This window comes from Scyliorhinus torazame, chromosome 15, assembly GCF_047496885.1.
Source record: "Scyliorhinus torazame isolate Kashiwa2021f chromosome 15, sScyTor2.1, whole genome shotgun sequence".
Classification (NCBI taxonomy): Eukaryota; Metazoa; Chordata; class Chondrichthyes; order Carcharhiniformes; family Scyliorhinidae; genus Scyliorhinus; species Scyliorhinus torazame.
In genome coordinates, this window is record NC_092721.1 from 93473820 (window position 1) to 93500463 (window position 26644).

General features: G+C 46.1%; 1 protein-coding gene across 4 annotated transcripts in view; it reads left to right on the forward strand.

Moving 5' to 3' along the window:
• slc36a4 (solute carrier family 36 member 4) overlaps positions 1-26644 on the forward strand; it is a 434983-nt gene that overhangs the window by 133033 nt on the left and 275306 nt on the right. For all 4 annotated transcript variants that reach the window (XM_072476443.1, XM_072476444.1, XM_072476441.1 and 1 more), the window contains one exon: positions 14045-14214. In XM_072476443.1, coding sequence (XP_072332544.1) covers positions 14045-14214 — 170 coding nt within the window. The remainder of the gene's footprint in view (positions 1-14044; positions 14215-26644) is intronic.

Genomic DNA, 26644 nt, shown 5'->3' on the forward strand with positions numbered 1-26644 from the left:
GGAGGACTGAAAGATTGTAATCAGCATCTCTGCAATTTATACCCTTCATCAACAGTCCTAGAATGCTGCTGATCTGGACCCAGTGACATCCACTAAGTACAGCCAACTTTCCTAATACTTTGTTTATTTTTATATTATTCAGTTGATTCAGTATCTCAAAGGCTTCCTTGTTTATGTTAACTTTGGGAACATCCTCGTCCTTGGTGAATACTGATTTTAAAAAGTACTCATTTTGTACTTTCGGTTATGCCTTCTGCCTCCACCGGTGGATGTCTGTTTTGGTCCCCAGTCAGCCCCATCACTTTTCTGACAACCCTTCATTGTTATTACGCCTATTGAAGATCTTTGGATTCAAGTTTATGTTAGTCAACACTCTATTTTTATTTGTTTCTTTGCCCACCTTATTTGATTTTTTCCTTCTCCATACTTTTTGATATTCAGCCTGATTCTTCCTTGTATTATCAAGCTGACATCTGTAAAGCCCATTTTTCTGTTTCATCATACTCTGCTCCACCTCATTCCCTGCAATTAGTTCCAGCAATGCCTCCTTCCTCATAGGACATGAAACAAGCTGACTGAGAAAATTCTCTTGAACGCATTTCAGAAATTCTTCCCCTTCTCAGCCCGAAGCAAAACACAGTCCCATTCAATTCAATATTTGGGCATTGCAGTTTAGGTACAGTTTAAATCGACTTCCGGGTCCGGCTATGCAGAGCTAGGTCGCATATTTGGTAGCTCCCGCTTGGAACGGACTTTTGGGCTCTTTTACAGGGCCCCCACGGCATTTGTTTGACATTTTCCGGTGTGGGAAGAAGACTGCAGCATTCCCCTGACAGTGTCCCCCAGGAATGTTATGTCTTTTGGCTACCAGACCCGGCAGAAACAGTAAAAGATTTGGCTTGAGCTGCAGCAATAGACAAAGGCCTCTTCCAGCATGCAGGCGGGGGAAGGGCAAGCTTAAAGCTGCAATCTGGCTTGACTCTATCAAAGGTGAATTCTAGCAGCAGAGGGAACAACTGTGAAAAGATCTACCAAGGCCATTAAAGAAGCAGGGACGAGGCTTCCGGTGGCGGCCATGGAGGAGTAGGTCGCTCATTCGGCAGCTCCCGTCTGGAACTGACTCTCAGACCTTTTTCAGGAGTTTCCATAGACTTTTTGGGGCAGACTGTTGAAGCGAACACTGCCAAAAGGATTCCCTCTCGACTTCCGGTTGCGGCTCTGCGGAGCTAAGCCGCACGAATCGGCAGCTCCCGCTACCACGGACTTTCGGGCTCGTTAGAGGAGTCCCAACGGAACTTTTTTTTGACGCAGCCCATGGGGAAGGGAAGAGAGAGGTCCCCCTCCAACTTCTATGAAACGGACCAGAAGTGTAACGGCCAAAGGAGCGGCACTGGAGCAACGGGAGAAGCGAGGGAAAGAAAACAAAATGGCGGCGACCAGGGACAAAGGGGAGCTGCAGGAGTTCATCAAGCGCTGCTTCGAGGAGCAGCGCGAGGAGATGCGCAAGGAGATGTTGGCGCCTATGCTTTCGGCAATTGAAGGACTCGGGATCACCCAGAAGGCCCACAAAGCTAAGATCCAGGAGGTACAGAAAAGAGTCAGTCAGAACGAGGACGAGCTTGTGGGCCTGGCGGTGAGAGTGGAGCAGAACGAGGCGCTACACAAGAGGTGGGCGGGAAGACTCGAAGACCTGGAGAACAGGTCGAGGAGAAAGAATCTGCGAATCCTGGGTCTCCCTGAGGAAGTGGAGGGGGCCGATGCTTGAGACGATGATGGGCACGAAGGCCCCTTCGAGGCCGCTGGAGTTGGACGGGGCACATCGGGTGCTGGCGAAGAAGCCCCAGGCAAATGAGCCGCCAAGGGCGATGGTGGTGAGGTTCCACCGGTTCACGGACAGAGAGTGGGTCCTGAGATGGGCCAAGAAGGAGCGGAGCAGTAAGTGGGACAATGCGGAGATCCGAATATACCTGGACTGGAGCACGGAGGTTGCAAAGCGGAGAGCGGGTTTCAACCGGGCCAAAGCGGCGTTGTACCAGAAAGAAGTGAAATTCGGAATGCTGCAGCCAGCGCGACTGTGGGTCACATACAAGGGCCAACACTATTACTTCGAAACGCAAGCCGAAAAGTTGGACTCTAACTGAGGGTTTGTGAGGGTGGGGGGGATGTTTTGGGGTTTGATGTGTGACGGTTGTTGTATATAGGGGGTCAATCACGCGCAGGAAATGTTACATGGGCTGGGGGAGAGAGACAAGGCCGCGACAGGAGCTGCGCCAGAGGGGGCGGAGCGGGCTTTGGAAATGCGGGAAGGGGAATGAAGGAATGCATATGGATTGGGAGACTCCCACGCGGGGAGGTCAATGGGACGGCGGGGGAAGCCGGGGTCAGCAGGCGTCAGCTGACTTACGGGAGTGACATGGGGGGAGCAAAAAAGCTAGACGGGGGTCTAGCGGGGGGGGAGGGGAGGGGGGAGGGGGGAAGGGGGGGGGGGGGGGGAAAGGGTTGCTGCTGCACTGGCCGAAAGGGAATGGGACACAGAAGAGGTGGTCGGGACGGGGGGTCCCCCCTCTGGGGGACTGGAGGGTGAGGGAGGCGTGGACACGGGACTGGCCCAGAAAAGGAGATGGCTAGTCGGCGGGGCGTGGGGGGGGTGAGAGCCCCTCCAATCCGGCTGAAAACGTGGCATGTGAGGGGCCTGAATGGGCCGGTGAAGTGGGCTCGAGTGTTCGCGCACTTAAAGGGACTGAAGGCGGACGTGGACATGCTCCAAGAGACACACCTGAAGGTGGCGGACCAGGTCAGGCTAAGAAAGGAATGGGTAGGACAGGTATTCCACTCGGGACTGGACGCGAAGAATAGAGGGGTGGCAATATTGGTGGGAAAGCGGGTGTCATTCGAGGCCAAGACTATTGTAGCGGACAATGGAGGGCGATATGTAATGGTGAGCGGTAGGCTGCAAGGGACGTGGGTGGTGTTGGTAAACGTATACGCCCCGAACTGGGATGATGCAGGATTCATGAAGCGCATGTTGGGGCGCATTCCGGACCTGGAGATAGGAGGCCTGATAATGGGAGGGGACTTCAATACAGTGTTGGATCCAGCACTGGACCGCTCCAAATCAAGGACTGGAAAGAGGCCGGCGGCGGCCAAGGTACTTAGGGGGTTTATGGATCAGATGGGGGGAGTGGACCCATGGCGGTTTGCAAGGCCGCAGGCCAGGGAATTTTCTTTCTTCTCCCATGTACACAAAGCTTACTCCCGGATAGATTTCTTTGTTCTGGGTAGGGCGCTCATCCCGAGGGTGGAGGGGACGGAGTATTCAGCTATAGCCGTTTCGGACCATGCCCCGCACTGGGTGGAACTGGAGCTGGGAGAGGAGAGGGACCAACGCCCGTTGTGGCGGCTGGATGTGGGACTGCTGGCGGACGAGGTGGGGTGTGGGAAGGTGAGGGGGTGTATCGAAAGGTACTTGGAGGCCAACGAGGTGCGGGTGGGAGTGGTATGGGAGGCGTTGAAGGCGGTGGTCAGGGGAGAGCTAATTTCCATTGGGGCTCATAGGGAGAAGACAGAGGGTATGGAAAGAGAGAGGTTAGTGGGGGAGATTTTGAGAGTGGACAGGCGATACGCAGAGGCCCCGGAGGAAAGATTACTTGGGGAAAGACGACGGCTCCAGACGGAGTTTGACCTGGAGGAAAGCACGGGGCGACCTACGAGTATGGGAAAAGGCTAGTCGGATGCTGGCACACCAGCTCCGTAAGAGGATGGCAGCGAGGAAATAGGGAGAGTCAAAGATGGAAGGGGAGCCACGGTTCGGAGTGCGACGAAAATAAATGAGGTATTCAAGGCCTTTTATGAAGAGCTGTACAGATCCCAGCCCCCAGCGGGGGAAGAGGGGATGAGACGATTCCTAGATCAGCTGAGATTCCCGAGGGTGGAGGAGCAAGAGGTGGCTGGTTTGGGGGCACCAATTGGGTTGGAGGAGCTGAGCAAGGGTTTGGGGAGCATGCAGGCGGGGAAGGCCCCAGGACCGGATGGATTCCCGGTGGAGTTCTACAGGAAGTACGCAGACCTGTTGGCCCCGCCACTGGTGAGGACCTTTAATGAGGCAAGAGAGGAGGGGACCCTGCCCCCGACAATGTCGGAAGCGACAATTTCTTTGATTCTAAAGTGGGACAAGGACCCACTGCAATGTGGATCGTACAGGCCGATCTCGCCCCTCAATGTGGATGCAAAGTTGCTGGCAAAAGTGCTGGCCACGAGGATCGAGGACTATGTCCCGGGGGTAATCCACGAGGACCAGACGGGATTTGTAAAGGGCAGGCAACTAAACACCAATGTGCGGCGGCTCTTAAACGTGATAATGATTCCATCGGAGGAGGGAGAGGCGGAGATAGTGGCAGCTATGGATGCGGAGAAGGTCTTTGACCGAGTAGAGTGGGAGTACCTCTGGGAGGTGCTGCGTAGGTTTGGGTTCGGGGTAGGGTTTATCAATTGGGTTAAGCTCCTTTACAGAGCCCCGATGGCGAGTGTAGCGACGAACCGGCGGAGGTCGGAGTACCTTCGACTGTACCGAGGGGCGAGGCAGGGGTGCCCCCTGTCCCCCCTGTTCGCATTGGCGATCGAACCATTGGCCATGTCATTGAGGGAGTCTAATAAATGGAGGGGGGTGGTCCGAGGGGGAGAAGAGCATCGGGTGTCGCTATATGCGGATGACCTGTTGATGTACGTGGCGGATCCGATGGAGGGGATGGTGGAGGTCATGCAGACTCGAAGGGAGTTTGGGGAGTTTTCGGGCTATAAGCTCAATGTAGGGAAGAGTGAGCTCTTTGTATTACAGGCGGGGGACCAAGAAAGAGGGATAGGGGACCTACCGCTGAGGAGGGCGGAGGGGAGCTTTCGGTATCTGGGGATCCAGATAGCCAGGAGTTGGGGGACCCGGCATAAACTGAATCTGACGAGGTTGGTGGAGCAAATGGAGGAGGATTTCAAAAGATGGGACATGTTACTGCACTCGCTGGCGGGTAGAGTGCAGTCGGTCAAAATGGTGGTCCTTCCGAGGTTTCTGTTTGTGTTTCAGTGCCTTCCCATCGTGATCACTAAGGCCTTTTTTAAGAGAGTAGGCAGGAGTATTATGGGGTTTGTGTGGGCGAATAAGACCCCGAGAGTAAGGAGAGGGTTCCTGGAACGCAGTAGGGACCGAGGAGGGTTGGCGCTGCCAAACCTGGGGAGCTACTACTGGGCAGCAAATGTGGCGATGATCCGCAAGTGGGTTATGGAGGGAGAGGGGGCAGCATGGAATAGGATGGAGACGGTGTCCTGTAAAGGAACGAGCCTGGGGGTGTTGGTGATGGCACCGCTGCCGCTCTCGCCGACAAAGTATACCACGAGCCTGGTGGTGGCGGCAACTCTTAAGGATCTGGGGCCAGTGGAGACGGCACCGGGGTGCAATGGGAGCATCGGTGTGGTCCCCGATCAGGGGTAGCCACCAGTTTGTCCCGGGGAAGATGGACGGGAGGGGGTTCCAGAGCTGGCATCGGGCGGGGTTGGAAGAATGGGGGCCCTGTTCATCGACGGGACGTTTGCGAGCCCAGGGGCACTGGAGGAGAAGTTCGAGTTACCCCCGGGAAATGCCTTTCGATATATGCAGGTGAGGGCTTTTGTGAGGCGACAGGTGAGGGAATTCCCGTTGCTCCCGGCACAAGAAGTTCAAGATAGGGTGATCTCGGGTGTATGGGTCGGGGAGGGCAAGGTGTCGGAAATACACCAGGAGTTGGAAGAAGAGGGGGAAGCGCTGGTAGAAGAGTTGAAGGGTAAATGGGAGGAGGAGCTGGGGGAGGAGATCGAGGAAGGTCTGTGGGCTGATGCCCTAGGTAGGGTTAATTCCTCCTCCTCGTGTGCCAGGCTCAGCCTGATACAATTTAAGGTGGTCCACAGAGCGCACTTGATGGGGGCGAGGTTGAGTAGGTTCTTTGGGGTAGAGGACAGATGTGGAAGGTGCTCAGGAAGCCCGGCGAACCATGTCCATATGTTTTGGTCATGCCCGGCACTGGAGGGGTTCTGGAGAGGAGTGGCGGGAGCAATATCTCAGGTGGTGAAAGTCCGTGTCAAGCCAAGCTGGGGGCTAGCTATGTTTGGAGTAGTGGACGAACCGGGCGTGCAGGAGGCGAAAGAGGACGGCATTCTGGCCTTTGCGTCCCTAGTAGCCCGGCGAAGGATCTTGCTAATGTGGAAGGAGGCGAAGCCCCCAGCGTGGAGGCCTGGATAAATGATATGGCTGGGTTCATAAAGTTGGAGAGGATTAAGTTTGCCTTGAGAGGGTCTGCGCAGGGGTTCTACAGGCGGTGGCAACCGTTCCTAGACTACCTCGCGGAGCGTTAGAGGAAGGTCGGTCAGCAGCAGCAGCAACCTTGGGGGGGGGGGGGGGGTGGGGGTGGGGGTGGAGGGGACGTCCTGGGGGGGGGGGGGGAGGGGGGACTGCCTGGGAGGGTGGATGAGCAAGAGATAACATGAAGGGTTGGGGAAACTGGCACGTATGGGTGAGGGCCAGTGCACAAAGCTGTGTAAATATATCATTTTGCCATGTATATATCTTGCTCTGCGCGATTTCTCGTTTTTTTTTGTTACGGGGGGGGGGGGGGGGTTATTGTTTGTAAGGGAGAAAAATTGTGTTAAAAAACTTTCATCAATATATATTTTTTTAAAAAGGTAGAGTTTAAATCAGGGATTGGTGACTGATGGCACATGTGCTAAAGATGGCACAGTATAGAAGATCATTTATGGTGACACATGAGCTGATTGTCCAGTGTGAGCAGCCAGAACCGCAGACCTGACAGAGCAGCTTTAACAAAATTGGAACCGGAGAGTTCCGATACATTTCTAAAAAAGCCAGTCTGTCACTGTCAATTTCAAGGAGTTGCTTGCACTGCTGCTTTTGATCTTTGGGCAGCAGTGTGGCTCTGATTTTTTTTCTTGAAAAGTTTATCAGAAAGCTGAAGCTGCTGGAAGGCATGAGGCGGGAAGTTTAAAGGGGGGTTGGTTAAAGTATCCAAAAGTTCAACATTGGAAAACTTAGCAGTTAAAAGCAAGGGCAGTGATCATGCTAAATTGTAAGATTATGGTATTTATATATAGAGATCATTATAAATGTCAAATGTATTACAGGCACACAAAACTTTAAATTAGACTGAGTAAAAGATTACTGCATGCCATCTCTCAGAGACCCCTGGTTTCGGTGCATAACATCAAGGGGAGTGGGAGAACAGCCTAAAGGCACAGCTTCCTGAATGACTGAGGAGTTGGAGAGTACTATGAAGTAGAGAAAGATGCCAGTTTCTAGTGTAAGGGAGAATCAGGTTGAATATTTTTTTTTAAAAATGCAGAGAAGTGGAAAAAAATGAACAGTACTTGGTTCTTTTTTTTCTGAATTCGCTCCTGCTTTCTTCCCACTATGTGGTGGCCTACAAAATACATGAAGTAGCATAATAATTCCTCTATTGTTTAACTACTTTAACTTGTCCACTTTCTCTCCCCATGCCCTGTCCCCCACTAGAGATCGTTATTTCAGACCTTGTGTCATTTTTGTCAGTTCCTGCGTTTTCTTGCCAGCTGAAACTTGAATTTGCACTTCAAACATTGTAGAAAGCTGTGTTAAATAGTATGTGTACTGAGTATGACTTGGTTGCTGCAACTGAGGTGAAATTATTCTGTGCCTGAGGATTCTGCCCATATGTGGAAGGTGAAATATAACAATAGCATGAATTTAGCTGCCTTGTTATTTAGAATTATTTATGAAGGAAATTTCAGTATACTCTCTCTGCTCAAGTTAAGCAAATTGTGACCGGATCACAGCTTGTATTTAACCTGAATTGTGATTTACCTGACCTGTGTTTCCTTCAATGCAGTGGATGTAAAGAGAGTCCCATTCCACAACAATAACACAGAAATACTTTTTTCATAGAAAGTGAATCTGAAAAATGTTTCTTCATTTATCTCCTGTTTCCTGTACTCACAGTCTGACTTTTTAAATATTTCATTCATTTCCCTTTTTTATTGTCTGCCTTGTGCTAAAACTTTCCATATTCTAATTTCCTCTTGCCCTTCTATAAATAAAAATCTTCTAGCTTCTCCCTTGGTGGTGCTCACTGTCGCAATGGATGATAAGTCTTCTTCTTTTGAATTCTTTCTGCATCCCTAATTTTCCTTCCTCTTTGCTCCTCTTCCTGCCAACTGTGCTGGGTGTATTTAGAAAGTAATAACTTGCTCACAGCTCTTGAGTTTACTGTTGCTCAATGTAAAAAATCAGAAAAGGCAAGCCCAAATTAAGTAACATTCCTATGGTTCAAGAACCCTCAAGTTCTAAGGTCAATGCAGGAAATTTTTGTCATTTTAGCGTTTATGAAGTTTGAAAAGTGCAACATAACATCAACATATTAAAAATGTTTCTGAAACATTTAACTCAACGTACTAATCTCACGCACAAATAGAATTTATAATCTTTTAACAAACCATGCTCCTCTGTTTTTAACATAGATAATTGTAGTCACACGTTTAATTTGGAATGGGTCTAAATATTTAAACTCTAGCCTGCATCGCTTTATCACTGAGTTACTACAAAATTGCAATGACCTTGTCATTGACGTGAACATGTGAAATTGATTATAACAATCTAAATTTATATTAAAAAACAAGGAACATAGAAAGATTTGTGGAACAGGAGACCTTGCGACCCATTATGTTGCTGCTGGCCATAAAAGAACTATCCAGTCCGATCCCGCCTTCCAGCTCGTGGTCTGAAGTCCTGTAGGTTATGGTACCTCGTGAATATCCAGGTTCTGTTTTAAATATGATGAGGATTTCAGCCTCTCCCAACCATTAGGACAATTGCGTTTCAGACCCCCACAACCATCAGGCTGAAAGAATTTTATCTCAATTCCCCTGTAATCCTTCCATCAATGAAAATCTGTGCCCCCTGGTTATTGAGATCTCTGCTAAAAGAAATAGGCCCTTTCTATTCACTTTATCTAGATCCCACATAACTTTATAAAGCTCAATTAAATCTTGTCAGCCTCCTTTGTTTACAGAAATATGATCAAACATTGCATGTGGCAAACAGGCATATTTCATTTTAAACTTCTTAAATACATATATTGACAGTAGAAACATTTCAAATCTTCATTTTTGCTGACTGTTTTCTTGTTTTCAGTACAATCACCTCATAATTTATTCACATCTGACCAGTGTGACAGAATTGCTCCTAATTAATATGCAAATCAACGTATTCCATTTTATTCAGTCTTTCGTGACGACTCGATCATTGTATGATACATTAATCCCTATCCTTTAAAGTTAGCTGTATTTATGGTATTTTATATTCTCTTATTTAGCAATTTGTGATAGGAAAATAAAGGTGGTTTTAAGGGATTTGTATTTGTTTTGGTAAACATTAGAAGTAAGATATGGTTTAAAGTGTGTTTAATTTAATGTATCTGTGCCTCGAAGGGGGAAAAACCTATAATTAGATTCAAATGGTGTTTACATGTGTTTGGGTTGGTTAATGGTGTTTCTGTTGTTGGTTAGAGAGGGCTACGGCATGAAGAATAAACACACCAGCAGTAGTTGCTTAGCAACTGGGGCCTTGTTAGGTAGAGAAGCTTTTAAGTTTTAGTTTAGCTAATTTGAGTGCGTTTGGAGATAGGTAGTGAGAGTGAAGGCAGTTCTCACAACTCTGCAAGAAGCAATTGATTTTAGAAGGCTAAAGAGCGAATATCTGTCTCAGCCTTGCCAGAGGAAGCTATGGAGTAATGGTTAAGAAAACAGATGTTGGAAATCTAAAGTCCAGCTGATTAAGTAAACTAGAGAAATTAAGTGCCAAAGAAGTCAGGAGTTAAGTGAACAGAGACCAACGTATGGTTCAGAAGAATTTAAGGACGAGTAAACAAAATGTTCTGAGTTAAAGAGACAATTGCAGTGATCAGATTTAAAGTGGGACAGCAGCGTTGAAAGGTAAATCAAATGTCCGATGTAATTTTAATACAGCCTGAGAATCAAGAGTTAAAGCATTGTGAATAGTTGAGCGGAAGCCTTTGTTTAATGTTTATGATACAAAGATCTGGAGAGGGACAGGTAGTATTGAGAAAGTAGGTGGACTGCAGAAGGACTTGGACAGGCTAGGAGAGTGGGCAAAGAAGTGGCAGATAGAATACAATGTGGAAAAGTGTGAGGTTATGCACTTTGGAAGGAGAAATGGAGGCATAGACTATTTTCTAAATGGGGAAATGCTTAGGAAATCAGAAGCATAAAGGGACTTGGGAATCCTTGTTCACGATTCTCTTAAGGTTTACGTGCAGGTTCAGTCGGCAGTTAGGAAGGCAAATGCAATGTTAGCATTCATGTCGCGAGGGCTAGAATACAAGACCAGGGATGTACATCTGAGGCTATATAAGGTACTGGTCAGATCCCTTTTGAGCAGTTTTGGGCCCCGTATCTAAGGAAGGATGTGCTGGCCTTGGAAAGGGTCCAGAGGAGGTTCACAAGAATGATCCCTGGAATGAAGAGCTTGTCGTATGAGGAATGTTTGAGGACTCTGGGTTTGTACTCGTTAGAGTTTAGAAGGATGAGGGGGAATCTTATTGAAACTTACAGGATACTGCAAGGCCTGAATAGAGTGGATGTGGAGAGTATGTTTCCACTTATAGGAAAAACATAGAATCAGAGGACACAATCTCAGATTAAAGGGACGATCCTTTCAAACAGAGATGAGGAGGAATTTCTTCAGCCAGAGGGTAGTGAATCTGTGGAACTTTGTCACAGAAAGCTGTGGAGGCTAAATCACTGAGTGTCTTTAAGACAGGGATAGATAGGTTCTTGATTAATAAGGAGATCAGGGGTTATGGGGAGAAGGCAGGAGAATCGTGTGAGAAAAATATCAGCCATGATAGAATGGCGGAGCAGACTCGATGGGCTGAGTGGCCTAATTCTACTCCTATGTCTTATGGTCTTAAAAGTCATTTTGCAAAGCTGGTCTGGATTTCGGAATGCAAACTGCGAAGGGAAAGCACAGTTTTGAGAGAAAATTTTAAGTGTGCTTTTGGGAGTGGAGTTTGGAAACCTACAAGTGATCATTTGGGGGGATTATGTATAAGTACCACGCTCTAACCAATGGCGCCACTGGAGCATCTTGGGGGATTATAAGGAGACATCCACAAACATTCACTTCCGGTTCAGATTGGAGAGAGATTTGCCCAGTCATCTTAGGAACTTAAAAGGGACTTTGTGTTAATGGGACCATTTTAGATTAAGATGTTGTTGGTAATGCTAAAACCGGCCTGTTAAGCTAAGGGGTTGGGGGGTGGTGGAGGGGAGTGAAAGTTGTTGGGATACCGGATGAGAACCCCAAACAACTTTTCTGTTTGTAAAACTGAGAGAAAAGGATATTTCATCCCAAGAGTGCTGACTCTGACCACAGATACTTTTTGTGTAAAAACAAACTTTTACTTCAACGCAAAATTCATCACATTGACATCAAATAAAAAGCCCTACAATTATCAGTTCAACAGTTCTTGAATAATATTCAACTGTTGAGAATTTTGGAGAGACTCGTTCAAAAATAAACTCCATATACTTCTGACGGGCATTTGGAAAACTGCTATTCAAGTTAAAATTCTATAATAGACTGCAAAACTACAGACATACCTGTCATCTGCTCAGCTAGAACTACACACTTCTCATAAATTATCTACACTCCAGGGAATCTCCAGCAACCAAAATCCGATTCCATTTGCACTTCATCTGTAACAAAGTGAGTGGTTGGAATCAATCATTACCTCACCTTTTACGGCTCTTTAATTACATCTTTAGTAGACATTCTGCCTGTATGTATTTTAAAGCAGAGTTTTTAATAACATTACTGCAACAGAATGTAAAATATAATCTACAACAATTTCTACATTCATCACAGTATCATAATCTAATTACTCATGTTTAATAAATGTTTTTACACCTAATTGGTGGTCCAGTAACACTGTTCCTCCACTGTTTATTTTTATAAAAGTAAAAGTTACAAAATGTTACAGGGCGTGATTTAACTACTGCCTTTAGCCTGGCGCAGATCTGGACGCACCGGTTAAATAGCTGGAAAGGCCACATTCGAGATTTGCGCCAGTCGGGAATCAGCTTGTTATTTAACCGACCCGCTCCCAACGGCGAGTTCCTGATCTTGGCCAAATATGGCGAGCATATCATTGACCCCAATTTGCATTAATTTCCATCTCATTAGCAAGGAGGAAAATAGGGGAAGGGGGTGTTGAGCTGATGGACTGAGCCTTGTCCTATGAGAACCAGGTGAGGATGAGGTCCTCTCTGGACCTCCCGGCATACTAGACTCTCACCACTGCCTGAGCTCCCCCATCTCCAGCTCTTACTGCGGGTCCTCCCTGGTCTTGGGATAAACCTGCGTCGATACTGTCAGGGGGTCAATATACAAGACGAGAGTGATGATCACCTACTGTAAGGTAAGCTCTAGTGCTCCTCAGTTTATGCCAAAGTCAGACTCCTGTCGGTCTGTTCAAGGCGTGTTTACACCCATCCTCTGAATGGGGTTTGCATTGTAGGCTTCTGATCTTGGATCATTCTGCCTGCTTTGGGGAGGGGGGGTGCAGGCAGGCCAGCTTTGAAGATTAATGTGACTGAGGCTTCATGTATCAGCTGTGACATGTTTTGATAGTGAACATTGGACTTTTCCATTTCCCCTAGCTACACCGAGTGCGGGTCTCTATGGGAAGGAGGGGCAGCTGGAGTGAACTCTAGAGGTGTCTGCCTCATCTGGCTCTGCCAGTCCTGACACTTCCCTGTTGTCTGTACCATGTTGTCAACACCCTCCGCGATGTTCCTCAGTGACTGGGCCATGCTGTACAGTTTCCCGTCAATGGCCATCTACATCTGGGACATGTCCTTCAGTGACTGGGACATGCTTCGCCATGCCTCGGCAATGTCCACCTGCATGTTGGACATGTCTCTCAGCGACTAGGGCATGATGTCGAGGCCCTCCGCCATGGTGATCACAGACTGAGCCATGCCTTGGACACCACCACTCGAGATGCTGACCTTGTGCTCCAGGCTTTCCACTGCAGTTGGCACCCTAGCAGCATTGGCCTCGGTGTTCCGCATCATCGGCATCATATAATAATAATAATATTTATTAGTGTCACAAGTAGGCTTACTGTAATGAAGTTACTGTGAAAATCCCCTAGTCACCACACTCCGGCACCTGTTCAGGTACACTGAGGGAGAATTCAGAATGTCCACCACACCTAACAGCACGTCTTTCGGGACTTGTGGGAGGAAACCAGAGCACCCGGAGGAAACCCACGCAGACACAGGGAGAACATGCAGACTCCCCACAGACAGTGACCCAAGCTAGGAATTGAACCCGGGTCCCTGGTGCTGTGAAGCAACAGTACTAACCACTGTGCTACCGTGCATCTCCTGCTTCCGTAGCCTTTGGGACTCCGTCAATCGGTGATGCACTCGCTCCAATGCCGCTGACATCCCTTCCCGAATCTCACAGCTGTGTCCTAGCGTCCAGAGGTTGGCATCAGCAACTGTGTGGTGCTTATTAGATTGTGCCCCGGAAGCTTGTCCACTAATGCCATCCACCGAGGTGTGTGTCTCTGAGTTGGTGGAAGGGGGATGATAGTTGTGATGCCTCGATGGTCATCTTCTTGAAGTTCTCCTTGGGGGTGTTCTCTTGAATGGTATGAGGGGATGGCTCCGTGATGGCCTGGTCCCATCGGTTGGAGATCCTGCAAGAGAATGGACAGGTGGTCACTGAGAGGGCAGGATCATTTTGTGTGACGCGAACAACTCACTTGTGGGGGTGAGACCCACGGGGAGAATGTGCAAACTCCACACGGACAGTGGTAGATGTTGAGTGTTTAGAGCGTTTTTATTTTCATTTCAAGTTTTCAATCCTGCAGTTGTTTGCTTCTTGTTATTGACTCCAGCGTAAAGTTGGTTCAGTTCATGTTTTTATTTTACATTCTTTTTACAGGTTCTTCCTATAGAAAATAAAATGATGCAAAGAAAGCGTTTTCCACAAGCACTGAATATTGGAATGGCCATCGTCACTGCTTTGTATGTTTCACTGGCAACCCTTGGGTATCTACACTTTGGCGATAATGTTCAAGGCAGTATCACATTAAATCTTCCACAAAATATATGGTAAGATTTTGTCACTCATTTGATTAGAAAAGTACTTTCAAACCTGACTTGAATGACTCAACTTTTTGGAATGTTCTTTTTTAACCATTTGTTTATTAGATGGAACTGCTTAGGAACATAACTCTATAGTGCAGACTCTGTTGCTACAGATGTGTGGAGCAATAGGTTAAGGAATATAGTATTGTAGACTCAGAACAGAAAGTATAAGATGGGATGCACAGATGGCACATGGACTTGCAAGGATTTGTAAATGAAAGTAAAGATTTTGAGGCCATTTATTAGGAATGGAGAGCCAAAGAAGGTCACTGCTGCTACTATGCAGTAGTGGTATTTTCCAGGATGCTGCCATCAGTCCCAAAAGACATTCTGTTCACCACACAAGTGAGCAATGTTGTATATGACCATTGGTGTCTGTGATACCAGGCACATAAGCCGTATGTCCCAGTGATTTGCTATTGAACCCAACAGTATACCCCCTCGGTTGTTCATCATATGCAGAGTACAGACCGCACTCAACCATCCGTACTGGAAAAACCCAGAACATCGAAGTTAAAAGATAGGACAGAGTAGATGCAGTGGCAGACTTTCGAGATCTTTAGTAACTCAGTAATGATTTATCCCAGTGAAAAATAAAAACTCTAGAAAGATGCATCAACTGTGGCTAAATAAGGAAATTAAGGATACTGTCAAATTGGGAACAAAACACTGTACAAAACTGCGAAGTGCTCGGTCAGATGATTGGAGATCCAGCAAAGAATGGCTAAAATAATAACGAGGGACAGATTAGAGAAGAAAAAAACTAGCTAGATATATGAAAATAGTTTATACAGGCGTTACCGCCCCCCCCCCCCCCCCCCCCGCCCCCCCCCCCCCCCCCCCGGCACTGGGAAACCTGGGTGTCTGTCTTCACTGTAGAATACTAAACCCTTCCAAGGTTCCTTAAAAATAAAGAAATTAAAGTTAGGACTAAACTTAAAACGATCATGATCATCAGGGAAGAGGTACTGAGAGAACCTGAGAAGACTAAAAGGTTGACAAGTCTCCAGGACCTGCATGCTAAGATCTTAAAAGAAGTGGTTGCAGTGATAGTGGAGGCATTGATTGTAATTTTCCAAAATTCATTATAGTCTGGAAAGGGCCCAGCACATTGGAAATCAGCAAATGTAATACCTTTATTCAAGGAAGGAGGGAGATGGAGATTCTAGGTTAGTTAGCCTAACATTTGTCATAGGAAAATTGCTAGAATCCATTTTTAAGAAGGTGTAGTAGAATACTTAGAAAATCGTAATGGGATCAGGCAGAGTCAACATGGTCTTGTGAAAGGGAAACCGTGTTTAACTAATAGTTTTTTGACGATGTAACAGACAACTTGAATAAAGAGGAACCTGTAGACGTGGTGTACTTGGATTTTCAAAAGGCATTTGATAAGGTGCCACATTAAAGATTACTGCACAAATAACAGCTCATGGTGTAGGGGCCAATATATTACCATGGATAATGGATTGGTTAGCTCACAGGAAGCAGTGTGTAGGGGTAGAGGGTCAGTTTGGCAAGCTGGAATTCATAGGGCGCCACATGGATTAATGTTGGGCCTCAACTATTTACAGTCTACGTCAATGACTTGGGCGAAGGGATCAATTGTATGGTAACTAAATTTGCCGATGTCACTAAGAAAGGAAGAGAATAAATTGTCAAGAGGACGTAGAGAGTCTACAAAGGGATATAGTGAGTGGGCAAAAGTTTGGCAAATGAGGTATATTATGGGAAAATGTGAACTTGTCCACTTTGGCAAGAAGAATAGAAAAGCAGTCTACTGTTTAAATGGAGTGAGATTGCAGAACTCGGTGGTGCTAAATAACCTGGGTATCCTGGTACATGAATCACAAAAGGTTATTACGCAGATACAGCAAGTGATTGGGAAGGCAAATGGAATGCTGGTGTTGATTGCAAGAGGAATGGAATATAAAAGTAGGGAAGATTAACTGCAGCTGTACAGAGCCTTGTTGAGACCATTTCTGGTGTGCTTAGTACAGTTTTGGTCTCCTTAAAGGGATATAATTGCATTAGCAGCAGATCTGAGAAAGTTCACTTGATTCTTGGATTGAAGGATTATCTTTTGATGAAAGATTGAACTGGTTGGGACTGTATACATTGGTATTCAGAAAAATGAGAGGTGATCTTATTGAAACATGGAAGATTCTGAGAGGATGTGGAAGCGTGGATATTGGGCAGATGTTTCCTCTTGTGGGAGAGACTAGAACTCGGGGATAATTTAAAAATAGGTCTGTTTAAGACTGAGGTGAGGCAGAAATCTTACTGTTGAGGATCATTAAGCTGTGGCATTCTCTTCCATGGAAGGCATTGGAGGTTGAGATATTGAATATGTTCAAAGTTGAGGGCTGAATAGCCTATTCCTGCTCTCAAGTCCTATGTTCCCACAATGTCTGCTGTTAGATGTGATTCTGCAATTTGACAGCACTTGCTGAACAATCCTGAGCGGTTGGAGTGCTACACTAGCAGTAATTTTAAGATAATCCATTGAGCTTGTAGCATGATTCATTTATGCTTTCTAGAAGCGATGCACCTACATACGCAGGGACCCTTTGAAACAAAAGGAATCTGTTCAAACCTTGTACCTTTTTATAATTACCAGAGAGCTTGGTTCGCTTACAGTTTCTCGTTGCTTTATCTATGCCGCAGCCTTAGCCAATCAGAGTTGACTTACCAGCCAATTGGCACCTTTTTCACCGATAGTATAGTGATTGTTTGAAATTTGGCATTCCTGTGTCTGTCCTGATTATTGTAAGCTTGGAAATATGTCTTCCTTCAGTAATATTCAAAATTATATATTGACGATGTAACAGACAACTTGAATATAGAGGAACCTGTAGATGTGGTGTACTCAAAAGTATGTGGACACTCAAAAGTATGTTTATTTGTGGATGGTGGCACTTGGAAGAATGGTGAGTGCAGTGTTGAAAGTAAATCTGAACTGGATGAAAGTGACGATGAGGGGTCTTGGTGATAGCGGGCGTAGGTTGTGGGAGAGATGGACATTGATTTGGAAATAGGTGGTCTTTGCAACCACCTAAGTTTTGTTCCTGCGGTCCTGACTCCTTCATAAGTTGAAATATGCAAACACCTGGAGCACTACAAAAACTTTGATCTAGATCAAGGGGGCAGAACATTTACCTCACGTTTCCAAGTTAACCAGCTAGCCTATTATTTACAAGATGCAGGATAAAACTTAATAAATAAAAAGACCAAACTGAAATGTTTTTCTACCTATATTAGACCAGGTGTATCAATAAAGTAAAAAAAAGGACTTTTGATAGATTTCACTCTAAAACACTAAAGGTACCATAGAGGTTCAACCCTGCCAGTCAAAGGTGGCAAATAATTAAATTAGAATAAAAGCAAAATGCTGTGGATGCTGGAAATCGGAAATAAATGCAAAGTGCAGGAAATACTCAGCAGGCCTAGCAGCATTTGTGGAGAGAGAAACAGTTAACGGTCTGAGTCAAATATGGGGCGAAATTCTCCCCAAACGGCGCGATGTCCGCCGACTGGCGCCCAAAACGGTGCCAATCAGATGGGCATCGCGCCGCCCCAAAGGTGCGGAATGCTCCGCATCTTTGGGGGCCGAACCCCAACATTGAGGGGCTAGGCTGACGCCGGAGGCATTTCCGCCCCGCCAGCTGGCGGAAACGGCGTTTGTTGCCCCGCCAGCTGGCGCGGAAATGACATCTCCGGGCGGCGCATGCGCGGGAGTGTCAGTGGCCGCTGACAGTTTCCCGCGCATGCGCAGTGGGGAGAGTCTCTTCCGCCTCCGCCATGGTGGAGGCCGTTGCGGAGGCGGAAGGGAAAGAGTGCCCCCACGGCACAGGCCCGCCCGTGGATCGGTGGGCCCCGATCGCGGGCCAGGCCACCGTGGGGGCACCCCCCGGGGTCAGATCGCCCCCCCCCCCCCCCCCAGGACCCCGGAGCACGCCTGCGCCGCCTTGTCCCGCCGGTAAATACCTACTTTAATTTACGCCGGCGGGACAGGCAATTTCTCGGCGGGACCTGCTGGGGGGTCGAAGAATGACACCCATGATTCTTCAGAACTGAAAACATTATATTAAATCAATCAATCAGTGGCTGTCAAGCCTTAATCATGGGTAAGAGCCCAGCAGACAGTTTGCACTTTCTAATTAGAATCCCTGTCTTGAGGTTGCTGATCTCCTGCATACGCACAATTGAATGGGTGCTCGTGGTGACCAATCAGGCCAATTTTTGCATCTCTATTCCAGGCTAGATAAACCACCCTAAACTGAAGTTTAAATTTGAAAGTCTCCTGGTCTACATTGCTCAGCTCCATGCATAGGCCAAGCACATGTCACCGCTTCAAATTACTGCTTGTGCACTCCAAAACAAAATAGAGAAAATGTTAGGCTGGTGGTTGTGGGGTTGCTAACACACAGGATGATACTACTGTTTTACTCATGACATGTGATATGAGCATTGCTAGCGTGGCCAACATTTTCTGACCATCCCTAATTACCCTTCAGAAGGTGGTGAGCTGCCAACTTGAACCACTGCAGTCCATGCTGTGTGGGTAAACTCTCAGTCCTGTTATGGAGGGGTTCTAGGATTTTAAGCCAGAGACCGTGAAGGAATAGCGATATATTTCCAGGTCAGGGTGGTGGCTTGGAGTGAAACTTCCAGGTGGTGGTGTTCCCAGGTGTCTGCTGCCCTTGACCTTGGAGAGATTCCCTTCCAATTCCCATTGACTCCAGTTTTGCTAGGGTTCCTTGATGCCACACTGAGTCAAATGCTGCCTTGATGTCAAGGGCAGTCACTCTCACCTCATCTATGTATTGATTAGATGAAGTAGGAATGTAGCTGAAGATGAAGTTGTCTTGAGTAGTGCTTCAGTTGGCATTGGGTAGTTAGGGATGATGTGGCCAATGTAGTAGTGAGAGGGGTGCGATTAGGAAATTATAATTATTTTAACTTCAGATTTATGCAACTGTTGACGGTTCATGGAATTATGGTTATTTGGAACATCCCTTCTCATGGAACTGTTTAATTGAGCATCAGCTGGTTACCTGAATTCAAGTACATTATGATTTTCCTGGATTTAATGGCAGGGGGGAGTAACCGATGCAGGTCTTTTCAGGAGCCGGCACAGCTTACCTTTCATGTTTAAGGTTTGTAAGGTGCCGACATTCACTTCCCTCTTTAATTATCCCAAGTAAGCCAGTTCATATTACCTTGTTAAATACTCTAGCCAAATTAGTCACAATAAGACTCCAGTTTGACACTGAACAAACCACAATAGATTTATAAAGTATAGTTGAGTGCTTAGGAGAGTAATCAAAGATGAAATTGGACAGAGATGGATAACGGCTTTCATAAATATCTATTATCACACAATTAATGTCACCACTAGGTTACTCATTCAGAATCACAAGCTATTCTAAATCATCCTAGGCAGAACAGTGATTTGAATGTATCACAATATCTCAATCTGAGAACTAATGCTCAACAGCCTTGGAAGCACTGCAGTCCATCTGATGGTACTGTCACAGTGCTGTTTGGATGGGAATTCCAGGATTTTGACACCGCATCAGTGCACAAATGATGTAGTTCCAAGGCAGGATGGTCTGTGACTTGGAGGGCAACTAGCAGTGAGTGGTGTTTCTATATGTTTGCTGTCTTTGACCACTTAAATGGTAGAGGTCACTGGCTCGAACACTGCTGTTGAAGATGATTTTGTGAGTTGCTGCACTGCATCTTGTATATGGGACACAATACTGCCATGGTGCATCTTTGGTTGAGGGGGTGAATGTTTATGGTAGTGGATGGGGTGCTGATCGAGCAGGCGCCTTCATCCTGGATGATGTTGAGTGTAACAACTCTGATACTTAGCTTAAAGTTAAATCAAAAATCATAGAATTTACAATGCAGCTGGAGGCCAGTCAGCCCATCAAGTCACCACCGGCCGTTGGAAAGAGCACCCTATTTAAGCCCACACCTCAACCCTATCCCAGTAACCCCACCTAACCTTTTGGACCCAAAGGCGCAATTTAGCATGGCCAATTCACCTAATCTGCACACCTTCAGACTGTGGGAGGAAACCGGAGCACCCGGAGGAAACCCACACTGACACAGGGAGAAAGTACAAACTCCACACAGACAGTCGCTCAAGGCTGAAATTGAACCCGGGGCCCTGGAGCTGTGAGGTAGCCGTGCAGGCCTCTGAACCATTATGCATGCTCCCACCAGGTAATGGCCATACAGGTGTAGTTCAGGTTTTCTATGTTTTCCGGTGTTCTGCACATGCGCCAGCTGGAGAAGGCTGCACGTACACAGTTGGTGTCTTAAGGCCAGGAATCAATCGTGTGTACATGTACCGTTATTTATTTTAAGGCTGTAGACTGGGAACTTTGAAATGGCAGGTCAGATGACCTGGACTGGTGCACCATTACAGAGATATTCCAGCGAGCAGAGCACAGAACGGGTCAGGAAATGGTCTCAAACCCAGAAGAAGGTCCAAGGCTTAGCTATAATGGGCGTGGAAAGGATATTCCCACAAGTAGGAAAAACTAGAACCAGATGACACAATCTCAGACTGAGATGAGGAGGAATTTCTTCAGCCAGAGTGTGGTGAATCTGTTGAACTTTTTGCTGCAGAAGGCTGTGGAGGCCAAATCACTGAGTGTCTTTAAGACAGAGATAGATAGGTTCTTGACTAATAAGGGGACCAGAGGTTCTGGGGAGAAGGCAGGAGAATGGAGATCAGAAACATATCAGCCAGGATTGAATAGTGTAGCAGACCCGATGGGCTGAATGGCCTAATTCTGCTCCTATGTCTTATGGTCTTTAGCCAGGGAGTGGGACAGAAAGAAACCCCAGAAGAAAGTCGCAATTAGGGACAAAAATCGGGATCAAAGATGGATCCCACTGAGTCAAGGACAGGAGCAGAAACAACGGCTCCAAGTTAAAGAAAGAGCTGCGAGGAGCAGACTTGAAGCAAAGTGGGCTTGAGAGAAACCCAGAATATATGAGAGGATGGCTGAAGGCTGGTGACTCCGTGCTACGGACTGTAAGGACAGAGGTACACTTTTGGAGCAGTGATGTTCTGCTTGACACGGGTGAGGACCTGAAAGTGTGCTTAAAAGCACAAGTACTCTGAGATCCAGGAGAAAGGAATCTCAAAAGGTGGGATTGAAACCCTGGAGATCGATTCTTGTTGAACCTCCAAGTGGGAGTAACAGTTGGAGAGAATTGCATGGTGAGTTCTTCAAACACGAGTGTTGGCATGTAATGCACTACTTCAGATTCTCAAACTCCCACTACCATTTAATGTTCACTTGAGCATTGATTAGCAATAGGTATGACTTCTGTCCACAATTGGAAGGAAATGCCATCTGTGAGAACCTCTCCAACCCGGCCAGGCACAGTGCTGCAGTGGCCAGAAGCGTCACTGCAGCGCTCTGCCTGGAAGCAAGTTGCGGGATGTCCTGGGGATCCCGTGTCTGCCAAGGTAGGGGATGCCCTTTGGGGGGGCCGATTGCAGCTGCGGGGATTGGTGGGGGTGGGGAGAAAGGTCAAGGCTCCAAGGTCCCCAAGGGTAAGGCACCCAAACTCTGAGGGGGGCCTTCAGATTGCGGCCCCTTCCCCTTGGGATGTAAAAACATTATTTATCAGTTCCCCACCCTACTAGCACCCACTTCTGCCAGCCTAAAAATTGAGGCTGGGTGGGGAAAGGTGATTAACTGGGCCTTAAAAGGTGAAAGTGCAGGATTCCTGCCTGAGGCCCTGCCCTTGTGTGAAATTCCATCTGCGCCTGGGCATCCTGTAGATGCAGTATATCTGGACTTCCAGAAGGCATTTGATCAGGTGCCACACACAAAGTTAATACACAAGATAAGATCACATGGCATTATGGGTAATTTATTAGTTTGGATAAAAGACTGGCTAACTGACAAAAGGCAGAGAGTTGGGATAAATGGGTCTTTTTCTGGTTGATAAAATATAACTAGTGGAGTGCCACAGGGTTTGGTCCTCGAGGCCCAACTATTTACAGTATGTATAAATGACTTGGACGGGATAGAAGGGATTATAGCCAAATTTTCAGATGACACTAAAGTTGGCACAGTTTGAAAACTTAACATAAATTAACAAAATTTGCATTTGAAATCTTGTAAGTTGTCAATCAGCGGATTGCATAATTTTACTTTTGGATCTCGCTACATTTGAAGTATTAAATCTGACTTATTCTTAAACTAGTGAAAAAAGGATTAAAATGTTTTTAGAGCAGATTGCCTTATATGAAATATTTGGGTGTTTACATGAAGGGTCACAGAAATGGTATGAATATATTTGCTAGACAAAAAATTAATTGTTTTTGATGTGAACGAGGAAAACTGTCGGCTTTTGTCATAGTTTATGCTATGTTACACTACAAGGTTCTAGAGTCTATTTACCAATGAAACCAAATGGTGGTTCTGAACTGGAAACAAGTTATTTTATTTTAATGTGTTTTGTGTGAATAAAATTTTGCGAAGTATGTGGTTATTTATAAACCATGAATGCGTAACAGTGGGAGGTAAATTTCTGCTTTGTTTGATTTAATCTCTCCTTGAGGTCAGGTGATGTGCTGGACAGTGGAAATAATGCAGTATATTATGTTCAAATAGGACACTGCAGTTCTGCTGTAAGCACTGGCCCACAGTTGGCACTTATTTGTCCCATAGCTTAAATCTTCGAAAGTCCCATCTTCTCTGTTGCATTTCTTTCAAATGGAAAATAAATTCTCCCAAGCATCCTGCTTCTCCACAGCAGCAGTCAGTTTCTCTTTTTTGTGTCTTTCAAAGCAGCTGTACCTTTACTGTGAGTTTCTGCAGAGTGGTGTGAAAACTGTGACTTGATTTCAATAGGTTTTTGTTAGAGTTTCAACCCCGTGGCATCCAGACCACAGGCATTGCTCTGCACTGGGATTCTTCTGGAATTCCTTATTTTACCTTAAATTAAAGGCGACATTTTAAAATATAACTATCTTGTAAAGTCCAGCATTCATATCAGATATATTTCAAGATTATGGCAGGATGTATGATCATTCATCTGCATATGCTGGTGCAAAATATGTTGAAAAACGTTTGAATTCGCAGAGGAAGTGCTTGATTAGACTTAAGAGCATTTGAATCTGACTCGCAAACTTTTCGTTTGTAACTCAATTCCTTTATTATGTTCGATCAAGTTGCTGACGCAGGTTTTGTCTCTACACATTTGTCTTCCAGAGGAAAAAATATATAAGACCATAAGATGAGCAGAATTAGGCCACTCGGCCCAGCGAATCTGCTCCGCCATTCAATCATGGCAGATATTTTTCTCATCCCCAGTCTCCTGCCTTCTCCCCGTAACCCCTGATCCCCTTATTAATCAATAACCTATCTATCTCTGTCTTAAAGACACTCAAGATTTGGCCTCCACAACTTTCTGCGGCAAAGAGTTCTACAGATTCGCCACCGTCTGGCTGAAGAAATTCCTCCTCATTTCTGTTTTAAAGGGTCGTCCCTTTAGTCTGAGATTGTGTCCTCTGCTTCTAATTTTTCTTACAGGTGGAAATATCCTCTCCACATCCATTCTATTCAGGCTTCGCAGTATCCTGTAAGTTTCAATAAGATCCCCTCTCATCCTAAACTCCGAGTACAGACCCAGAGTCCTCAACCGTTCCTCATACAACAAGCTCTTCATTCCAGGGATTATTCTTGTGAACATCCTCTGGACCCTTTCCAAGGCCAGCACATCCACGGGGCCTAGAACTGCTCACAATTACCCAAATCGTGTCTGACCAGAGCCTTTTACAGCCTCAGAAGTACATCCCATGTCTTGTATTCTTGCCCTCTTGACATGAATGCTAACATTGCATTTGCCTTCCTGACTGCCGACTGAACCTTAAGAGAATCGTGAACAAGGACTCCCAAGTCCCTTTGTGCTTCTGATTTCCTAAGCATTTCCCCATTTAGAAAATATATGCCTCCATTTCTTCTTCCAATGTGCATAACATCACACTTTTCCACATTGTATTTCATCTGCCACTTCATTGCCCACTCTCCTACCCTATTCAAATCCTTCTGCAGCCCCCCTGCTTCCTCAATACTACCTGTCCCTCTACAGTTCTTTATATCATATGCAAACTGAGCAACCGTGCCTTCAGTTTCTTCTTCCAGATCATTAATGTATAGTGTGAAAAGTTGTGGTCCCAGTACAGACCCCTGAGGCACACCACTAATCACCGGCTGCCATCCTGGAAAAGCCCCCTTTATCCCCACTCTCTGCCTTCTGCCAGTCAGCCAATCCTCCACCCATGCCAGGATCTTACCCTGAACACCATGGGCTCTTAACATATTTCACAGGCTCCTATGCAGCACCTTGTTAAAGGCCTTCTGAAAATCTAAATAAATCACTTCCACTGGTTCTCCTTTGTCTAACTTCCTTGTTACCTCCTCAAAGAACTCGGAGCAGATTTCTCAGACATAACCTCTTTTGACAAAGCAGTGCTCAGTCCTATTTTATCATGCAATTCCAAGTACTCCGCGATCTCATCTTTAATAATGGACTCTAAAATCTTACCAATGACCAAAGTCAGACTAACAGGCCTATAATTTCCCATCTTCTGCTTCCCTCCCTTCTTAAACAATGGTGTTACAGTAGCCACTTTCCAATCCTCTGTGACCCTTCCTGCCTCCAGTGATTCCTGAAAGATCACCATCAATGCCTCCACAATCTCCTCCGCTATCACTTTTAGAACCCTGAGGTGTAGTCCATCCGGTCCAGGTCATTTATCTACCTTCAGACCTTTCAGTTTCCCCAGAACCTTCTTCTTAGTGATGGCCACTGCACTCCCCTCCTCCCCCTGATTCTCCTGGAGCTCTGGCATCCCACTGTTATCTTCCACCGTGAAGACTGATGCAAAGTAACTATTCAGTTCCATTTCTTTGTTTCCTATTATTACTAATCCAGCCACATTATCCAGTGGTCCAATGTCTATTTTTGCCTTTGTTCTCTTTCTTACCTTTTTATATATTGAAAAAAGACTTTTCCTATCTTCTTTCAGATTACTAGCTAGCTTGCACTCATCTTTCATCTTCTCTCCCCTTATTGCTTTTTTTGTTGTCCTCTGCTCGCTTTTAACAGCTTCCCAATTCTCTGGCTTCCCACTAATCTTTGCCACTTTGTATGCTTTTTCTTTTGCTTTTATGATGCCCTTGACTTCGCTCAACAACCATGGATGCCTTGTCCTCCCCTTAGCATGTTTCCTCCTTCTTGGAATGAATTTCTGTTGTGCCTACCGAATAATTCCCCAAAACTCCTGCCATTGATTTTCCACTGTCTTCCCTGCTGGGCTCCTTTTCCAATCACTGGCCAGTTCTTCCCTCTTGTCTTTGTAGTTACCCTTATTTAATTCTAATACCGTTACATCTGATTGCAGCTTCTCCCTCTCAAACTGCAGGGTAAATTCTATCGTATTGTGGTCACTGCTCCCTAAGGGTTCCTTTACCTTAAGATCCCTAATCAAGTCTGCCGCATTACACATCACCAAATCCAGAATTGTCTGTTCCCTAGTAGGCTCTGTCACAACCTGCTCCAAAGAAAACATCGCTTAGACATTCCACAAATTCCTTTTCTTGGGATCCCTACCAACCTGATTTTCCCAGTCAATCAGCATATTGAAGTCCTCCATGATTATTGTGATATTGCCTTTTTTACATGCTTTCTTTGTCTCCTGATTTATTTGCTACCGCACATCATGACTACTGCTTATGGGGCCTGTACATAACTCACATCAGGGTCATTTTACCTTTGCGATTCCTCAACTCTACCCACAAAGATTCTATGCCTTCTGATCTTGTATCGCTCCTTGCTATCAGTTTAACTTCATTCCTTCCTAATAATGCAACTCTACCCCCTTTGCCCATCTGCCTGTCCTTTTGATAGGACGCAAATCCTTCTATACCAGCCCTGATCCCCTTGCACCATGTCTCTGTGATGCCCAGAACATCGTACCGGATAATTTCTATGTGCGCAACAAGCTCATTTACCTTGTTCCATATACTGCGTGCACTAATGTACAACACCCTCAGTCCTGCATTGACCACCTCCCTTCTCACACTTGCCACCTTTTTTGCTCTGCCTGAGGGTGATGTTGTTCTCTTATTTTTGTTCTCTATTTTCCCTTCAGTTCTGACACCTTCTAAGCTAACGCTCTGGTTCCCACCCCTCTGCCATACTAGCTTAAATCCTTCCGAGTGACTCTAGCAAACCTCCCAGCCAGGATATTGGTGCTCCTCCAGTTTCGATGCAACCCATCCTTCTTGTACAGGTCCCACCTGCCCCGGAAGAGATCCCAAAGGTCCTGAAATCTGAACCCCTATCCTCC